A 13,879-nucleotide genomic window follows, 5' to 3' on the forward strand; every position below is an offset into this window, starting at 1 on the left:
AAAAAAATCTCAAATGGAGATGCGGGCCCCTTTGAAAATTCAACCTGTGGTCCACGGACCCCTTTCATAGAAGTCTTAGACTGAAAATGGACTGAATGGAATTCAATTATAAATGTTGCACGGGCTCAACACGGCATTTGACATGGCATAAGAAAGGGGGCTAAACTGTGCGCTTCTATGGTAACAACAATTCCGGGTTTCGATCTGTAGTATTCACATACTTTTGATTGATCATAAAAATGGAATGCCTTTTCTGGGATCTGAAACTTTATTTTCATAGTCACCTTTCACAGACCCCTTAGCCATAGTCTACCAACCCCAGTGGGTCCGCGGACCATAGATTGAAAATCACTGGCCTAAGTGATCTTCTCTGAGATCCTTCCTGTCCCTAGAGCAAAGGAAGACAAAAGATTCTGGAAGTGACCCCCTGGCTAGGTAGGTGGTGTAGGATGTAGGGTTTTGGTTTCGTAGAACATTGGCCCATCTTCTGTGGGGCAAGGGGAGCTGTATAGTTTGGATGGCCTCCACCTCAGGATACTTACTGGATGGGGGACTCTCTCCTAGGAAGCAATGACTGAAAAAGATTTGGGGTCTGTCGTGCATAATCAGCTGAGCATGAGCTCCCAGTGTGATGTTGTGACCAAAAGGGCTAATGCGATCCTGGGATGCATAAACGGGAATCTCAAGGAGGAGTAGAGAGATTATTTTACCTCTGTATTTGGCACTGGTGCAGCCATTGCTGAAATCCTATGTCCAGTTCTGCTGCCCACAATTCAAGAAGGGTATGGATAAATTGGAAAGGAGTCAGAGAAGAGCCACAAGAATGATTAAAGGATTAGAAAACCTGCCTTACAATGACAAACGCAAGGAGCTCAATCTATTTAGCTTAACAAAGAGAAGGTTAAGGGAAGGCATGATTACACTCCATAAGACCCTACCTGGGAAACAGAAATTTGATAATGGGCTCTTCAGTCTAGCAGACAAAGGTATAACAAGCTCCAGTGGCTGGAAGTTGAAGCTAGACAAATTCAGATTGGAAATAAGGCGTAAATTTTTAAGAGTGAGAGGAATTAACCACTGGAACAATTTACCAAGAGTTGCAGTGGATTCTCCATCACTGGCAATTTTAAAATCAAGATTGGATGTTTTTTCTAAAAGCTCTGCTCCAAGAATTATTTCAAAGAAGTTCTCTGGCCTGTGTTATATGGGAGGTCAGACTAGATGATCACAGTGGTCCTTTCTGGCACTGGACTCAATGAATCTATAAATAAATGAATTGCGCCAGGCGCTGCACAGACACATAGTGAGAGACAGTCACTGCCCCAAAGAGCTCATAATCTGAATTTTGATTATCCTCATTTTACACTTTGAGAACAGAGACTCAGAGAAATTAATGAGCTGACCTAAAGCCCATGGGAGTCTTCCCACTGACTTCAATGAGCTTTGGATCAGTCTGCGAATCCCCGACCTTGGCCCCAGGAGAGGGGAAGGAGCAGAGAAGGATGACTAGATCTGGGGAGATCCAGGAGAGTGAAGGGACGGGGCCCCCATGGGATGGGCACAGACCTTAGGGGACAGGCTGAGCCTGGGGGGTTAATAATCCTTGCTGGGAGAGGGGTATGGGAGGGGGACATGCCCCCAGCAAAGACGGGATTCCCGGTAGAAATGACTCAAAACGCCGCCTCCTTTTCCCCATGATGCCCAAATCCAGCCTCCAGCCCTTCACCCTGCCCACCTGCGTCAATAAAATTCAATAAAGATGAGTGCTAACCAATAAAGATAACCAAAAATGGTTAGTATCATTCTGGGGTGGATTAGCAGGAGTGACTTACATAAGCCACAGGAGATAACTGTCCTGTTCCATTCGGCACTGGTGAGGCCTTAGCTGGAGAACTGTGTCAAATCCTGGGCACCACAGAAAGATGTGAATAAATGATAGAGAGTCCAGAGAACAGCAACAAAAATGATATAAGGTTTAGGAAACCTGACCTAGAAGAACAGGCTTAAGAAACTGGGCATGTTTAGTCTAGAGAAAAGAAGACTAAGAGGGGACCTGATAACAGCCTTTAAATATGTTAAGGGTTGTTATAAAGAGGGTGAAGATCACTTGTTCTCCCTGTCCACTGAAGGAAGGACAAAAAGTAATGGGCTCGATCTGCAGCAAGGGAGATTTAGATTAGATATTAGGAAAAACTTTCTAATTTTAAGGGTAGTTAAGCTCTGCAGTAGGCTCCCGAGAGAGGTTGTGGAATCCCCGTCACAGGAGGTTTTTAAGAACAGGTGGGACAAACACCTGCCAGGGAGAGGGTTACTTGGCCCTGTCTCAGCGCAGGAGCCTGGAATTGATGATCTCTTGAGGTCTCTTCAAGTCCTACATTTCTATGATTCTATCACTGCAGCTTCTCTTTCAGCCTGGCTGAGTGCACCGTGTCCCCAGGGGCAGCCCTGCTGCCCCTCCTCCACATCCCGTGGCCGGATGAAGGGATCCCTGTACAGGCGGCTGGCAGTGGGCACGTCCGACAGGCTCTTCTCCTTGGCATGAGTCCTCTGGTGCTGGGCCAGAGCCGAGCCCTGAGAGAATCCCCTCCTGCAGTGGGGGCAGACGTAGGGCCGCTCCCCGGTATGGATGCGAACATGCTGCGTCAGCGCCGAGCTCTGCTTGAAGCTCTTGCTGCACTGGGTGCAGCGGTAGGGCCGCTCACCCGTGTGGGTGCGCCGGTGCCGCTTGAGGGCCGAGCGGTCCCCGAAGCCCTTCCCACAGTCCCCACAGCGGTGCGGGGTCTCGCCGGTGTGGGTCCGCTGGTGCTGGATCAGCGCCGAGCTCTGGCTGAAGCTCTTCCCGCACTGGGCGCAGTGGAAGGGCCGCTCCCCGGTGTGTAGCCGCCGGTGGGTGGTCAGCGCCGAGCGCTGGCTGAAGCTCTTCCCACATTGGGGACATGGGTAGGGTCTTTCACCCCGGTGGGTGCGCTGGTGTTGCAGCAGGGACGACCGCTGGGTGAACCCTTTGCCGCACTCCCCGCAGGCGTTGGGCCGCTCGCCGGTGTGGGTGCGCCGGTGCCCATTGAGGATGGAGCGTCGCATGAACCCCTTCCCACACTGGGGGCAGACGTGGGGCTTCTCCCCGGTGTGCACCCGCCGGTGCTCCGTCAGCGACGAGCCGCGCCGGAAGCTCTTCCCGCACTCGGGGCACTTGTGGGCCCGCTCCCCGGAGTGTGCCACCAGATGTGCCACCAGGGCGGTGATCTCCCCGAAGCGCCGGCCGCACTCCGTGCACTTGTAGGGCAGCTCCCCGGTGTGGCCGCTCTGGTGCCGCAGCAGGTTGGTGCGGGTGCTGTAGGCCGCCCCGCAGTGAACGCAGACGTAGGGTTTTAACCCGGCGTGGACGCGGCTGTGGCGGGTCAGGTGCTCCTTGTGGCGGAAGCTCTTCCCGCACTCGGCACATGGGTAAGGCCTGGCACCGGTGTGGATGCGCTGGTGGCGGAGGAGGTTGGAGCGGATGGCAAAGCTCCTCCCACAGTCAGGGCACTGGTAGGGCCTCTCGCCCGTGTGGGTGCGCTGGTGTTTGACGAACTCCGAGCTCTTCCCGAAGCTTTTCCCACAATCCCCGCAGATGATGGGCCCCTCTCTTGCCCGCGGGTGACCACCGGTCTTGGGTCTTTCCTGCTGAGATGGCTTCCCCTGCTGCCATCCCACGCCACCGGATGCCTCTCCCAGCTCTGGGCTCTGGGACGTCCTGTGCAGCTCCACTCCTGCAGGCCCTTCCTGCTGGGGGTTTTCCCTCCTGGCACCTGCTGGGAGAGAGAAAGAATCCAGCTAGGGTCTGACCATGTGCTTCGATATCTCCGCTGGGATCAGAAACAGGCTCATCTCACAGGAACCCCTCATTCAAGAAGCTGGACATTACCACAGCTCGGCAGAACCATGACAGTGACTTGGATCTAATGGCTCACATAGCACGTAGAGAGAGAGAGCATTCAGTAGTTCGCCTCAGCATTGATCAGTAGGGGGCGCTGTGCTGCAGGGAGTGGGGGAGGGAAAGGGGCTCAGGAAGGGGCCATCTCTTCATGCAGTCGGTGCTGACCCCAATGCAGGGAAGACAATGGGTCAAATCCCCAGCCAGTATATATTGGCCATAATTCCACTGGAGTCAATGGGTCCAGATTCTCAGCTGGTATAAATTAGCATCACTCCAAACACGCCAATGGAGTAAAACTCATTTACCCCAGCTGGGGATCTGGCCCTGAACTGTTAGGGCCTACCATGTCTAGAGATATCAACCAGAGCCCGTTCACCCATCCCCTTGGCCCGTCCTTTGTCGCTCAAGAGGGTAATCTCCTTGGGGCAGGCACCTGTCTGTCTTTGTGTTTGTCTGTCTTTGTGCTCAGTGGGGCCCAAATCCTGAACAGGGCCTGTGGGCGTTGCCATAGTAACTGAGACAGAACTGGGTGGGCGTTCCCAGCTTTTCCCTTCTCTCCCAGACAGTCTCCGAGCCGGTGTCGCTCATCCTTCACCTGCGCCGGCGCCTCTCATGATCTCCCTTTCCTCGGAGCCCTGGAGATCCGGGACCCTCGGCTCTTCCCCTCGCTCCATCCAGGAGATCGCGGCCGGGTCAGGGACGGGGACTCCTGCTGGCGGGGAAGGAAACAGGCGAGACGGTGCTTGGTGAAATCTCATCCAAGGGCTCACAAAGAACGTGCCTGGTTTTAACCTCAGCCCCGCTCTCTGTTGGGTGGAGTGCAGGATCCAAGCATAGGGGATATGTTCACAGGGACCCTTTGGGACAATGAGACGTCTGGGGGCAGATGGGCTGCACCCCGTAGGGGAGTCAGGGATTCCCATGCACAGGTGAGCTGGATGCAGGCAGACGACAAAAATAAAACCTAGGTCTAACCCCGCATAGATAACTTATCTGATGGGCCAAAACCACCTTGGGCACTTCTGAACCGCCCACCCACCCACCAGCTCCTGATCCCCGAGGGGCAGCGGCGCCTCACCCAGCGAGATCAGAGTCTGGTAATTCTCCTGCATGACATCCCTGTAGAGCTGCCTCTGCCCTTCGTCCAGGAGCCCCCACTCCTCCCGGGAGAAATACACGGCCACCTCCTCGAACGCCACCGGCGCCTGGAACCACAAGAGACCCCACAGTCCCATCTGACAGCAGGGGGAAGCAGGGATGAGGAAGGCGTGTCAGGGAGGGAGAGAGGAAGAGGGGGAGTGGGGCAGAGAAAGGGGATAGAGGGATGGGAGCAAGGACCAGAGGGAAGGAGTTTAAAGAGTGAGGGTGATGGGATGATATTCACAAGGGAACGAATTCTCCCTGCTCCCAAATTAGGACTGAATCCCTCCCTCGCTGTAGCCAATGGGCTTGTGCAACAGATTTCAGTGCCTCAGGATCCGGCACCCTACTGCTGTTCAAAATAAAGTCGCGGACAGAGCAGGATCAGTGCCCAGGGGGCTTTTGAATGATCCCTCCAAGCCTCAGAGAGGAACCAGTTAAAGTCCCCGCCCCCTCCCCTCGGAGAGACGCTGGGCTCCATCCTTCTACAGCGAGGATGGAGTGACCACGCAGCTCACCTGGAAGCCGACCATGGGTGTCAATGACACGGACTCCTGCTCGTCATCGCTCTCCTCCTCGGATATCTGGGGCGGAAGCTGATCTGGGAAGGGGGGGGGGGGAAATGTGAAGAATGTATTATGTGGGGGGTCCCAATGCGGGTATCTGCCTCCTTCTAGACAAACCCTTCTGCTTCCACGTGCTGGGGTCATGCTTAGCCCCTGGCACCCACTCGCCCCTTGTAGGGCTGCCCCCTTGGCACCGGTCTTAGCCCTACAGTGCCCCCTCAGCTGCTCTCCCACCCCATCCCGACCACCCTGCTCAGTACCCCTTTCCCGTCGCTCTCGGGGCTCCTGGGACGGCGTGCTCCAGGATCCTGGAAGTTCCTCCTGGGACACACACTTCAGTCGCACCAGCTGGAGGCTAAAGGAATCCATCTTGTCTGAGACCACTTCCTGCCCAGCTTGACCGAACTGCAAGCAGGACTCGAGCAGAGCCTGGGAGAACAAGAGAACAGGGGAGCATTATGTGGAGGGGCGCATGCATCCTAGCCACAAAGGGCAAGCACAGCTGAGCGCTCAGGCCCCACCGTGGTGCAACCCTCGAGGCTTCTGGGGTTTCCAGGCTAAGAGCTCTGGCTTGGAGCTGCCGTGGGCCCCGCAAACTCCCCCACCTCTGCTCCTCAATCCTGGCTGCTTCTTTCCAGCCTTCAGGCAGCGATTTCCTGCCTCTGCTGCTGTTTCTCTCCCTCCCCTGAAGCCGCCTCTGGTTGCCGCTCTCTGTGTCTCCCCAGCACCTGGTTCCCCCCTTCCCCGCCCAGCCAGCTGGGGTGATTCCCCTGGGCCCTGGCCTGGGGATGCTGCAGGGATGCAGAAGAGTGACTCTGAGTCCTGGATGCAGGGGGCTGGACAGGAAGGTCCCAGCGCTATTACAGTCCCCGCTTCTGGCACAGGCAGGTTTGGGAGATTGGTGGTTTTAACCCATTAACTTCCCAGATCGGGAAACACTGTGAAACGTTTCTGAGGAGTGAGCCCATCCCTGCTGGCTCTGTGCACCACAGCCCAGGCCCTCCAAGGTATTTAGGCTCCTAACTTCCAGTGATTTGGGGCCCTGGGGTCAGCACTGGTTGTAAGGGGGAGATTTCAACGGCCGTTAGGAGGCTAAATATCTTTGAGGATCTGGGCCCGAGTCAGAATAACTGGGGCTCTGGGATATAGACTCCACCAGGGGAGCCAGCAACTCCACTGGGAATTGCCCCCACGAGCCTAGGGTGACCAGACAGCAAGTGTGAAAAATTGGGATGGGGGTGGGGGGTAATAGGAGCCTATTTAAGAAAAAGACCCAATCGGGACTGTCCCTATAAAATCGGGACATCTGGTCACCCTACACCAGCCCTCCCTGCACAGTGGTGCTGGAACAGTTTTTGGAGTGGGGGGTGCTGAGCTGCACCCCTCTAACCCCTGTCCGTGCCCCTCACCGCCCCCTAGATCTGGGGCCAGGAGCAGGGCCTTGGCTCTGGGTGGGGGGACGTGGACAGGAGTAAGACAGTGGAGGCTGGGGCCACAGCTAGGGGCAAGTGGGGAGCCCCAGCCATGGGGCTGGCTGCCGGGACCTGGCATGTGGGGCCAGCAGTGGAGCCGTCGTGCACAGGGCCGCCACCCCACATGCAAGGCTGACAGCAAAGGGCCGGCGGCCTTGTGGGACCTGGGGCCAGCAGCTAAGCGGGACCCGGGGCTGGCAGTGGAGCCGGCAGCTGGAACCCTGGGCAGCAGAGGGGCGCAGGGCCAGCGGCCAGGACCCTGGGCAGCAGGGATGCAAAACCTGGGGGTGCTGCAGCACCCCTCACTCCTATGTCCCTCCATAGTTCACACCGATGGATGCATGGGCTTCTTTGGGGGAATGCAGTTCTGCTTCCCATTGTTGGCCCACTAATGACCCCTGTCAGGTTACACCCACAGTAGGGTGCGTTCCCTCTCAGCCAGTGCTGACCCCAATGTTGTACTGTGAGTTCTGGGCTGAGATGGTGCCCAGTTGCACATATGCCTTAAAAGAGAGGTCCTGGGCAGTCATGTTCGGTACCGATCACACATCTCTTCCCAAGGGCTGGGGCTTGAACCCTGGTGTCCTGGCTCAATGCACTCCTGGATGTTCCTAGTCACTTCCTCACCCCCTCCCCATCCCACACAGCGTCAAGGGGTACAGGAGTCTCTTCCCTTTCCCGCCTCACAGTTTGTGCAATATTTTGAGGTGAATGATCAGCTATGGAGCCCACCCATTGTGAAGCCCACCCCCACTCCCCTCAGCAGACTCTGGGGAGGGCCACAGGCCTGATGGGTCTGTGGCAGTTGCAAATGGCGGGAGGTTCAAACGCTGGGGCCAGTGTCATTGGAAATGGCGGGAAATGGGCCTGGTGGGGCCAGGAAGGCTCCGTGGTGGCTTAAGGAAGCTCTATGCTAAGATCAGTAACCGGAAAGCTGCAGTGACATATTCACAAGCGCGTCCTGTGGAGAGTCTCAGGCATCACAGCGAGGAGAGTCTATTTACTTTATAGGCTGGCATACTGTGCCATCCACAGATCTATTACGAAGACAATCCTTGTAGTCTCCCCAAGGCCTTTTATGACTCGCGGTACCATGGAGGATGGCATTTTTATTTTCTTCCCCCCAAAACCCTGTCTCCCCTGCCAGCATGTTGGCTAGGGTTACCAAATTTCAACACTGAAAAAGGAGGACACTCCACGGGGGCCCCTTCCCCAAAGTCCCCGCCCCAACTCCGCCCCCTCCCCTGAGCACCCCGCATTCCCCCTCCTCCCTCCCGCCCCCCGGCTGCTGCTGCACTGGGGAAGTTGCTTCGGCCCCCGCCGAGGTGGAGAGTGGCGGGAGCCGGGAAAGTTGGAGCCCAGGGAGGAGGCGGCTGCGTGCTCGGATGCCGCCCGCCGCCTCTGTGCCCCGGCAGATCGGCAGATCACGGGAGTTGTAAGTTTTGCTGCAGCCACTCACACTCGGGGTCCCCTTACCATGCCTCCCTATTTTCCCAGACATGTTCGGCTTTTTGGAAATTCCTCCCGGACGAGGATTTGAGGACCGAAAAGCCGGACATGTCCGGGAAAATCCAGACGTATGGTAACCCTAACGCTGGCACTCGCCCCCCTCCATCTCCACAGTAAAATCTGTGCTCCGGGAACTGCTTTTTTGGTGTGTGTTTGTACAGCGCCAGGCACAGTGAGGTCCTGGTCCATGAGTGGGGTTCCTAGGGGCTACCACACTACAGAGAAGAGTTCATCTTCACCAAGATCCTGTTTATTGACCGGAGAGAAATAAGAAAGAGAAAACCAACAGAGAAAACCCCTGATGAAAAGCATTTTCACTCTCATCTCATGGGCAGCACAGAGCCAGGGGTCTCCGTTACCAAGGCTAAAAATGCTACAGCTCCACCATTAGAAGCCAAGCTGGGCCTAGGAGGGGTTAATGATCCCTGCCAAGTGGGGAAGGGGGAAAACTACCCCAACCTGGGGCACTTTGTTGGCCAACTCCAGGGAGGAGGGGATGCCCGGGACCCCTGAGAAGCAGAATGTAACTGCCCTTTACATTTTCCCTTCATAAAGTTTGTGTTTCATTTTTATTCCGACATCCCGGGCTCTGACCCCTCCATCTTGTCCTCGGCTGTCTGGGTAGGCAGGTGGCTCAGTGTCCCTGGAAAAAACCCCTCCATGTTAAATTCCTGTTCCACCATCCGATGCCCAAACCCTCGATCTAGCCCCTCCCCAAAATCTTCCCTTCACTCAGGCTCCTCTTTAATCTGCAGGGGGGGCGCTGGCTCCTCTTTAATTTCCTGTGGCAGCTCCGGCTGCTCCTGTTTAACCCGATAGGGCCCATCTTGAATATGCTGAGGCGGCTCCGGTTCCTCCTTCACCTGCAGGGGTGTCCCCGGCTCCTCCTTCACGCGGGGGGGCATCTCACAATCCCACGTCCCCGGCGGGAGCACCACCACCACCTCCTCGGGCTCAGTGCCGCCCTCCCCCGGCTGAACGAAGGGGTCTTTGTAGAACCGCGTCCCCACGGCCTCGTGAGAGCCGCCACTCTCCTTGGCATGAGTCCGCTGGTGCTTGGCGAGAGCCGACCGCTGGCTGAAGCTCTTGCCGCAATGGGTGCAGGAGAAGGGCCTCTCCTGCGTGTGGATCCTGGTGTGCTGGACCAGTGTGGAGCTCTGCTTGAAGCCCTTCCCACACTGGCCGCAGCGGAAGGGCCGTTCGCCGGTGTGGGTCCGGTGGTGCCGCTTGAGGGCCGACATGCCGCTGAAGTTCCGCCCGCACTGGGCGCAGCCATAGGGCGACTCCCCCGTGTGGGTGCGGCGGTGTTGGGTCAGCGCCGAGCTCTGGCTGAAGCCCTTCCCGCACTGGCCGCACTTGTAGGGCCGCTCGCCGGTGTGCAGCCGCCGGTGGGTGGTCAGCACCGAGCGCTGGCTGAAGCTGCGCCCGCACTCCTCACAGCGGTAGGGCGTCTCGCCGGTGTGGATCCGGCGGTGCTGCACCAGAGCGGAGCTGGCGATGAAGCTCTTGGGACAGTCGGGGCACTGGTGAGGCTTCTCTCCGGTGTGGGACCGTTGGTGCTGCAGCAGCGAGTGCCGCTTGGTGAAGCTCTTCCCGCAAACGTCGCAGACATTGGGCCGCTCCCCGGAGTGGCCGCGCACGTGGTCGTTGAAGGTGGCGCGGCGCATGAAGCTCTCCCCGCACTGGGGGCAGACGTGGGGCTTCTCCCCGGTGTGCACCCGCCGGTGCTCCGTCAGCGACGAGCCGCGCCGGAAGCTCTTCCCGCACTCGGGGCACTTGTGGGCCCGCTCCCCGGAATGCGCCACCAGATGTGCCACCAGGGCGGCGATCTCCCCGAAGCGCCGGCCGCACTCCGTGCACTTGTAGGGCAGCTCCCCGGTGTGGCCGCTCTGGTGCCGCAGCAGGTTGGTGCGGGTGCTGTAGGCCGCCCCGCAGTGAGCACAGACGTAGGGCTTTAACCCGGCGTGGACGCGGCTGTGGCGGGTCAGGTGGCCTTTCTGCCGGAAGCTCTTCCCGCACTCGGCGCACTGGAAGGGCCTGGCGCCGGTGTGGATGTGCTGGTGTTTGCTGAGGGTGGAGTGGAAGGCGAAGCTCCTCCCGCAGTCAGGGCAGCTGTAAGGTTTCTCTCCTGTGTGGACCCGCTGGTGCTTGAAGAGGTCATAGTTCTTCACAAAGCTCTTCCCGCAATCGCCACAGATGACACGGCCCACCCGCCTGTGCCGTGCCTGGGGTGCAGATTTAGCCTGGGCCTTCCCCTGTCCCAGCCCTGCCCCACCCTGGCTCTCGACGGTCTCTCCCTGCTTGAGGCTCTGGGACGTCTCGTGTGGCTTCGCTCCCATAGGCCCTTCCCGCTGGTGATTTTCCTCTTCGTTCTCACTCACCGTCCCGGCACCTGCTGGGAGAGAGAGAGAGAGAATCTAGCTGGGGCTTGTTCCCTGCGCCAGGTAGAGAGGGGGCAGCAAAGGGGTTTGTCACTGAGCAGAAAACCTGATGGGCAGGAAGTGAATCCCTCAAACCCTTCCCTGAGGGCAGAGGAGAGGAGGTTCTGCCTCAACTGCCCAGCTGAGTCCTCAGAGAAAGGCTGGGGGAGGGGAGGGCTCCTGCCGGAGTCAGGCAGAGCAGATGGGATCCAGATGTGACACCTGCCATGAGGACAGGGCACCTGCTGGGACGATACTGAGTGAGAGGAGACAGAACTGGGGGGGCTTCCTGGGGCTTTGCTGGGATCCCAGCTTTTCCCTTCACTCCCGGACGGTCTCTGAGCCAGTGTCACTCATTCCTCACCTGTGCGGGCGCCTCTCAGGATCTCCTTTTTCTCGGCGCTCTGGAGATCCGGGACCCTCGGCTCTTCCCCTCGCTCCATCCGGGAGGTCATGGCCAGGTCAGGGACGGGGAATCCTGCTGACAGGGAAGGAAACAGGCAAGATGGCGCTTGGTGAAATCTCCCATGGGGGCTTGATACAGGGAACGCTCCCAGATTTTAACCTTGACCATGTTCTCTGCTGGGAGAAACAGTATCCAAGAGGGGGAAAGTTCATGGGGACCCCATTGGAGCAGTGAGATGCCAGGGGGGAAGAGATGGGCTGCTCCCCTATAAGGGAGTCAAGGATGCACACACAAAGAGGCTGGCGGGGCTCAAGCAAATGGAAACTATTAAGCCATCTTAAAACTTGCTAACTGACTCGAGTGATGACCCCAGAGCAGTTGCCCTGGGCAGTTCAGTGCGCACATGCACCCCCAGCTCCTAATCCTCGAGGAGAAGTAACTCCTCACCCAGCAAAGTCAGAGTCTCATAATGCTTGTGGAAGTTGCTCCGTAGAGCTGCCTCTGCCCTTCGTCCAGGTCACCCCACTCTTCCTTGCGGAAGCACACGGCTACCTCCTTGAACGTCACCAGCACCTGGAACCACAAGGGACCCCCATCAGAACCTACTGCACCAATTCCCTTCCCTCCAGAAAATCAGTGCATGAGCCACAAGGGGCAGCACAGAAAGTTTGTGGCAAAACCCCAAGGGGGGCAAGGAAGCAGCGAGAGGTTTCCTTGGTGTGGGTTTTGGAAGAGAGAGATTACAAAGGTGTGGGCTGGGGCAGGAAAGGAAGAGAAGGGATATGCTTCTACAACAGAGTCAAAGAGAGCCATATATTGAAGCCAGAAGGGACTGTTCTGATCATATCATCCAACCTCCTGTATAACTCAGGTGAGAGGATTTCACTCAGCAATTCCCGTATCCAGCCCAATAACTTGTGGTTGAACTAGACTACAGCATACATTTTAGAAGGAGGTCCCATCTGGATTTCAAGACTCCGTCCTTTGAGAAGCAGGTTAATCACGCTCCCTGTTTAAAATGTGCACCTTACTTCCAGGCTGAAGTAATCTAGCTTCCACTTCAGGCCTTTGGATCTTGCTCCTACTTTGTCTACTAGGTTAACAGAATCCTCTGCTCTCAAGAACCTCCTCCCCACAAAGGTGGTTATAGACTGTGATCGAGTTACCTTTTCCCCTTCTCTTCAGTGAGCTAAATCAGTCTTGTTAGAAAGCCAGGGCTGCTTTGTGGGAACATGGTGGACTACAGAGACCTTTCCAACATGTGGAAGTGGGAGTGAAACCAGAGAGGAAGTGGTGAGAGACTCCGGTGCACCCTGTATCTCTCTAAATCCTATGGCCCTTGCTAACCGGCTCCTGGTACCAAACCTGCCCTCTAAGCGAGGTGGATAAAGAAATAGACAACTCCAGCTACACCTTCTGGACCCTTCCCAGTCATGGAGATCATGTTGGCCTGGCAAATGGAGAGATTTTGAAGAGCTGACCCCAACCAAAGTACCTCCCCTCTACAGCCTCCTGGGCTTCGCACTCAGATTGGCTACAGCTTCCAAACAGTCTCCTGTCTGTGAGTGGCCAAGACAGAGGCTGCACCCCTGTAGACCCGGCCGGGACGATCCATGCTGTAGCGATCTCCAGAGGCTGAGATTGCTGCAACTCGACACTTGTAGCCTCGAGCTGTGATCTCACAAGTGCTTCGGCTGGCCCAGAACGGAGAAGCTGATAGCCACCTGACTACAGCTCTGCTCCTCCACAATGCCTCACTGCTTCTCAGCCTCCATTTTGGTCCGCATGCCGTAAAATGGCTAAACTCTCTCCCCGCCCCGAGATCCTCTGAGGGCACAAAGGATTGTGGGATTTGGACAAAACAGGTGTGTGTACTTCGGTCTGTCTGCCCATCCCTGAACTCTGTCTCCTCCAGGGTACCCCTCTCTCCAAGAGATGGTCTCTCTCACCCTTTCACTGTGCTACCTTTGCTCCCCTGAACCAACTGTACCACCCCACTCCTCCCCACAACTTCATACCCAGGCCGGTGGAGAAGCCAGCACATTCCCCGGCAGGTGGAGGGAGCTGGGATTCCTGCCTTCGGCTCATGCTGTGCTGCTGAGCAGAGAGGCCTCATCTCCAAGCAACATGCTGTGATGGCCGCCATCTCAGCCAACACACTAGGGACCTGCGGAACTAAGAGCGCATGCTGCTACAGCCTGAGCTGAAGAACCAAGGCTCCGCAAAACGGGCTGGAACCGACTCCTGTCCTCTGAGAGATCTGTGGCGTACAATCACCAATGGGCAACAACTGCTTCTCAGTGGGGTGGGAGGGGGAAATCAGTGGCCCCACAGGGAAGAGTGCCCTTGCGTGACCTCCTGCTACCCCTGCGCTCATGAGAAGGGTCTGCCAAGTCGCCACCATCCCCTGGGGGTTGGAAACCCTGCGGAAAGGGCATAAAGGGGATAGA

The 13,879-nt window shown here is 57.1% G+C and overlaps 1 protein-coding gene across 1 annotated transcript in view; it reads right to left on the reverse strand.

Annotated features, from left to right (window-relative positions):
- Nucleotides 1–2,379: 2,379 nt before the first annotated feature.
- LOC135877955 (zinc finger protein 850-like) overlaps nt 2,380–13,879 on the reverse strand; it is a 41,409-nt gene continuing 29,909 nt past the window's right edge. Inside the window, exons 6-13 of the mRNA XM_065403476.1 lie at nt 10,455–10,744; nt 9,416–10,202; nt 5,883–6,051; nt 5,575–5,657; nt 4,995–5,121; nt 4,512–4,628; nt 3,032–3,788; nt 2,380–2,947 (exon numbers count right to left, since the gene is read on the reverse strand). Of these exons, the coding sequence (XP_065259548.1) occupies nt 2,380–2,947; nt 3,032–3,788; nt 4,512–4,628; nt 4,995–5,121; nt 5,575–5,657; nt 5,883–6,051; nt 9,416–10,202; nt 10,455–10,744 (2,898 nt within the window). The remainder of the gene's footprint in view (nt 2,948–3,031; nt 3,789–4,511; nt 4,629–4,994; nt 5,122–5,574; nt 5,658–5,882; nt 6,052–9,415; nt 10,203–10,454; nt 10,745–13,879) is intronic.

Source organism: Emys orbicularis, chromosome 4, assembly GCF_028017835.1.
Source record: "Emys orbicularis isolate rEmyOrb1 chromosome 4, rEmyOrb1.hap1, whole genome shotgun sequence".
NCBI classification, from domain to species: domain Eukaryota; kingdom Metazoa; phylum Chordata; order Testudines; family Emydidae; genus Emys; species Emys orbicularis.